The 6,202-nt window shown below is 45.0% G+C and overlaps 1 protein-coding gene across 1 annotated transcript in view; it reads right to left on the bottom strand.

The window, feature by feature from the left end:
- Positions 1–3,612, bottom strand: part of rab39b (RAB39B, member RAS oncogene family) — a 28,464-nt gene extending 24,852 nt beyond the window's left edge. Inside the window, exon 1 of the mRNA XM_023948878.1 lies at positions 3,295–3,612. Within this exon, the coding sequence (XP_023804646.1) occupies positions 3,295–3,509 (215 nt within the window). The 5' untranslated portion in view covers positions 3,510–3,612. The remainder of the gene's footprint in view (positions 1–3,294) is intronic.
- Positions 3,613–6,202: the final 2,590 nt, after the last annotated feature.

Consider the following 6,202-nt stretch of genomic DNA (forward strand, 5'->3'; position numbering starts at 1 on the left):
GAACATGCCCAAGGGTAATTTAGTAGTTTCCCATTTGCGCCTGCGCGAGGCTGCACATCCGTTGCTCTGTGTGTGAGTTGTTTGTACGTTTGAGACTGTTCGATCTAATGCAAGCCAGCATTAGTAGAATTGTTTATTTTAGGAATGAACTACTGATGATCGGGAAACATAAAAACATTGGTATCCGTCATGTTATTCCATCGGAGCTTAGGCGGAAATACCGAGGATGCCGAGCTGGTCGTAAACAAAAGGCGAAGCTGAAGGCTAAAGCGGCTAAGCGGCGGCGTTTCAAACCATTCATCCCCTCCGTCATTATGGGAAACGTTAACGCCCTGTCCAACAAGACAGACGAGCTGACTGGACTGATAAGGACACAACGCTGCTACATGGAGAGCAGCTTCCTCCTTTTCACCGAGACATGGCTAACCAGCAATGTGCCGGATTTTAACGTGGATCTGCCCGGCTTTACCACCGTAAGAGCAGACCGCGACCCAGACTCCAGCGGGAAGAGCAGGGCGGGTGGCCTCATCCTGTATGCTAACAGACGATGGTGTCACCCGAATCATCTGACCGTCAAAAAGGTGATCTGCGACCGTAATTTGGAGCTGCTAGCGGTGGGCATCAGACCCTATTACATCCCACGTGAGTTTTCCCACGTCATCGCGCTCTGTGTTTACATTTCTCCGAGAGCGGAAGCACAGGCGGCTCTGGAGACAATATATAACACAACCACAGAACTGCAGTCCAAGCACCCAGGGGCGTTCATGATTATTTCTGGTGATTTTAACCACGTATCCCTGGAAACTACTCTGCCCACCTTTCACCAATATGTCGACTGCCCCACTCGAAATAACAGAACTATTGATCTTCTGTATGCAAACACTCTGGACGCATACTCAGCTGCCCCTCTCCCCCCCCTTGGAAAATCGGACCACAACCTCATACACCTGCAGCGTAGCTACACCCCTCTTGTGAAGAGGCAGGCAGCTAGCACCAGACAGGTCAGGAGATGGTCTGCTGGAGCTGAGGAGGCCCTCAGAGACTGCTTCGAGTGCACGGACTGGAGTGAACTGATTGGGTCTCATGGAGATGACATTGAAGGAGCTGTGGGCTGCATGACGGACTATATGAACTTCTGTGTGGACTTGGTGGTGCCTGTCAGAACTGTCAGGAGTTTCTCAAATAACAAACCCTGGGTTACCAGGGAAGTTAAGGCAGTTCTGAACAGGAAGAAGAGGGCTTTCAGGAGCAAAGATCGGGAGGAGATGAGAAGGGTCCAACAGGAACTAAAAGTCTGCATGAAGGAGGCCAAGGAAGCACACGGGAGGAAGCTAGAGCAGAAGTTGAAGGACAACAACCTGCGTGAGGTCTGGAACACCATGAAGACCATGACTGGATGCAGCAAAAAAGAGGGCGGTGCGACAAGTGGGAGTCAGGAGAGGGCAGATGAACTCAATATTTTCTTCAACCGGTTCAGCTCCCCCCAGGCTACTCCACATGTTGCCTGCTCCCCGGTTCTGCAGTGCCCCACCGTCCTCCCCAACCATCTTGCTTCTGCTCCCCTTCCTGCTGCCCTCCCCTTGCCCCCATCTCAGTCACCAACTCCCGATGATCACCCCTTTTCCATCACTGCGGATCAAGTGAGCAGGGAACTGAGACGACTCCACCCCAGGAAGGCAGCTGGCCCAGACCGAGTGAGTCCACGGCTCCTTAAGGCCTGTGCTGCAGAACTGGGAGAACCCCTACAGCAGGTTTATAATCTGAGCCTGCAGCTGGGGAGGGTCCCATCACTGTGGAAAACATCATGCATAGTTCCTGTGCCCAAGAAGAGTCGCCCCAGTAGCTGAATGACTACAGGCCGGTCGCCCTTACATCTCATGTCATGAAGACGCTGGAGCGGCTGGTCTTGCAGCGCCTGAGACCCCAGGTGCGGGGGGATGAGGACCCTCTCCAGTTCGCCTATCAACCTAAAGTAGGAGTTGAGGACGCCGTCCTGTATCTTCTACATCGGGCCCTCTCCTACCTGGACACCGGGGGCTGTGCTGTGAGAATGCTCTTTTTCAGGCCCTCCTTCTCCAGCAGAAGCTCCTCTCCCTTGGTGTGAACTTCCGTCTGGTGTCATGGATAACGAACTATCTGACCAACAGGCCACAATTTGTCAAAATGGGGAGTTGCAGTTCCTCCATGCTGACTGGCAGCACGGGGGCTCCACAGGGCACAGTCCTATCACCTCTCCTCTTTACCCCCTACACCACCGACTTCCACTATAACTCTGATGCTTGCCACCTTCAGAAGTTCTCGGATGACACAGCATGTATCAAAGAGGGTGAGGAGGGGGAGTACAGACAGCTGGTGGAGGACTTTGTGCACTGGAGCCAACGAAACTGCCTCCACCTGAACACATCCAAGACAAAGGAGATGGTGCTGGACTTCCGACGAACACCTCCTGAGGTTCAGCCCATCCTCATTGGTGGAGCAGAGGTGGAGGTAGTGGATAACTACAAACATCTTGGAGTCCTCCTGGACAAGAAGCTGAACTGGTCGGTAAACATGGACTCCATACACAGGAAGGGGCAGAGCAGGTTGTACTTTGTAAAAACACTCGCCTCTTTTAATGTCTGCTCAGATCTCCTTTTGATGTTTTATCAATCTATTGTTTTAAGTGCCCTGTCCTATGCGGTGGTGTGTTGGGGGGGGTGCGCGAACAAAAAGGACATAAAAAAACTGAATCGTCTGGTCAGGAGGGCAGGTTGTGTGGTGGGGCGGACCCTGGAGACAGTTAAGGTGGTGGCAGAGCGGAGGATGCTGTCCAAACTAGACAGCATCATGAAGAACACTGGTCATCCCTTACATGGACTCTTTGGTGACCAGAGGATATATATATATATATATATATATATATATATATATATATATATATATATATATATATATATATATATATATATATATATATATATGTATATTTTTTTTTTAACTTTAAAAATGATTAGAATAGTGTATTTATCAACACATTAATGTAACCCTTGTGTTATCCTAGGCACTTTGACATTGGGAGTTGGGTTATCTAGACCCACTAAATAGTGCGCTGAACCTTTTTTCTTCAATGATTTGTGATCTTCACTGGTGTCCATGGATTACATGAAATCTTTCCACCTTTATCCCCCTTTGTCATGGTAGGGGGAACACGTCAATCTAAGGGTGGGGTCATCTAAGATAGCACAAGGGTTAAGACAATTTTTCAAGTCCTGAGTTGACCTGCGGGACAACAAACATCCCATCTCCTCTTTTTACCTGAAGCGCTCTTGACCTGCTGTGTCCCAGATCTGCAGCTTGATTCGCTTGCCTGTTTCGATCTCCACCAGCCGGGAGAAGAAGTCCACACCTACAGTGGGGTCGGACACCTGAGCGAAGCGGCCTTCCGTGAACCGTCGGATCAGACACGACTTGCCCACTGTGGAGTCCCCAATGACGATCAGCCGGAACTGGTAGAGCCATATGGCCTCCATGACGCGGATCGGTGTGCAAGTGGCTCTGCTGGGCAGTCAGTCTTCTGCTTGGGGGGTGGGACATCATACCAGCATAAACGGTTTGCCATGGGTGCTGAAGCTACATCTCTAGACAAATCCACAATAAACCCATTAAAAGCTTTAGAAACAATACTAGAGTTCTCCCTACTGGCAGAATCTTAATAAAATTGGTTTAGCTTTCTTTTGAGAATTTATAAAAATAATCACTCATTAATTAACCTCTTGAGACCTGGCGTCTACATACAAGGACATTGCGTTGTGGCTTTTATTTTCACTGTAGTTAATTCTGATTACCTGGGGCCCTGTGACTATGAAATTTAAAAAAAGGATATCAAACAAGAACTCAGGTCTCAAGGGGTAAAATCAGTATAATCTTACATAATTTACTAACTTTCAATAGATAGACTTCAATAAATCCATCATGCCTAAGTCTTAAACAGCATGCATATGAGGACTTTGCAGATCACTTCAGAAGTAAAGTCAATGTTATTAGATCTAACCTTCAACGTAGCACTAATCCTAGCAGGTCAGTGGTATTGTCTTTACCCGAGGAAACACTAGAGGGTTTTGTCCTGGTTGATGAGAAGATGCTTGGTCAAGTTTTTTCCCAAGCTAACACTACAACCAGCATTTTAGAACCAATGCCCACTTCTCCTTTTAAAACATTGTATGAATTCTTTGAGTCAGAGCGTTTAAATATAGTAAACTGCTCTCTTCAGACGGGTGTCTTCCCCTCTGCCTGTAAGACGGCGGTGGTGAGGCCCCTTCTGAAGAAGAGTAACTTGGATCCAAATATTATGGACAATTACAGACCTGTATCCAACTTACCATTTTTAGGGAAAATTGAAAAAAATTGCTTTTATACAATTACATGATTTCCTTAATGAACAAAATATTTTAGAAAAATGTCAATTTGGTTTTAGGACAAATCACAGTACTGAGACGGCCCTTTTAAAAATGTTAAATTATCTCAGAATGAATTACGACTCGTAGAAAGTTTCTGTTCTCGTGCTGCTGAATCTTAGTGCCACCTTTGATACAGTAGATCACCAGATTTTATTAGACAGACTTAGGAGGCCAACTTAGGTTGGCCTCTAAGGAGTTGTTCTTAACTGGTTCCATTCCTATCTCCCAGATCAACACTTTTTTGCAATTATGGATACAATGCTCCTCAAGGATCCATGGAATGAGTTGCTGGGTTCCCCAAGGGTCGATTTGGGGTCCAATACTTTTTAACTTGTATTTGTTGCTGTCAACAGGAGACACGGCGTTCACTTTCACAGCTATGTTGATGATACACAGCTTCACATTGCCCTGTCTCCTGATAACCTTAAACCTATTAACACTCTTTTAAACTGTATCTTAGATACCAAGTCGTGGATGGGAGAAAATTTCCTACAGCTCAACCAAGACAAAACTGAAGTTTTAATCATTAGTCCTGAAGACAAGAGAGATGGTTTTACCAAAACTCTGGAATTTTAAACCTTCTCAATGTATGAGAAACCTGGGCGAGTTTAATTCCTCACATCAGACATGTTGTGAAAACAGGATTTAATCATCTTAAAAACATTGCCAGAGTCCACCATTTCCTCTCTCTTGCCATTGCAAAGGGGCAAATGCATGCTTTTATTTTTAGTCGTTTAGATTATTGTAATACCCTGCTCTCTGGTTTAACCAAAAAATCTCAATTCAAACATATAACTATTACAGAACTCGGCGGCACGAGTTCTGACGAGAACCAGAACACATTACACCCATTTAAAAATCGCTGCAGTGGCTCCCTGTGCATTTTAGGATTGATTATAAAGTTCTCTAAACAGTTTATAAATGTTTTTATGGTCTTGCGCCTTCTTATTTAACTGATCTGCTTTTAAAATATAAACACTTGCAGACCCTGCAGTACTCTGGCACTAGCTTCTTAGCTATCCCTAAGGTGAGGAACAAAACACACAGTTAGGCCTCATTCCACCATTACGGTCCTCGCCTGTGGAACAGCCTGCCAGAAAACCTCGGGGCAACTTTTTTAATACGGATTTTACATGACTTTTATAATTGCTTAATTATTTTACTCATTATATATTGATTGATTTATCTATTTTCCCAACTGAATAAAGTTTTTACTTACATAAGGACTATTAATATTATTATTTATTACACTTGTGATATTTATGGTAAGGTTTTAATAATTTTTAATGTCTTTAAAAAATTTATAATTTTATTTTTGTAATAATTATTACTGTTGTATCTTATTTTTATCTTATTTTATTGTATTTTATTTATTTTTTATATATATTTTATATTCTGATGCTGTTTCTTATTCCAGCCTCTTGGAGATCCATTGTTCTGGGGAACTTCCGGCTCCAACTGTAGGGGCACGTTGGAGCCGTTGGCTGGCTGGAGTCCCGCTCTGTGGTCTAATAGCCATAGAGAGGGGCCCTGAGCTGCGGCGCTGTGGCAATGACCCCCGTGTTCGGGCTGGGTCTGGAAATAAATGGAGTATATCGTTTCCTCACAGCAGTACCAAGCCAGACATCTTCTTTAAGCTGCAGTTCTTTGTTTTTGTTCAGGGTTGTGGTGGGTGGAGGGAGGAATCTGGTGAGGGAAGGGTGCCAATTTTGTGTGAGTGTCCTGTGTTTTTTGTTTTAACCTATTTTTATATTTTATGGCTATTT

Source organism: Oryzias latipes, chromosome 18 (genome assembly GCF_002234675.1).
Source record: "Oryzias latipes chromosome 18, ASM223467v1".
Lineage (NCBI taxonomy): Eukaryota > Metazoa > Chordata > Actinopteri > Beloniformes > Adrianichthyidae > Oryzias > Oryzias latipes.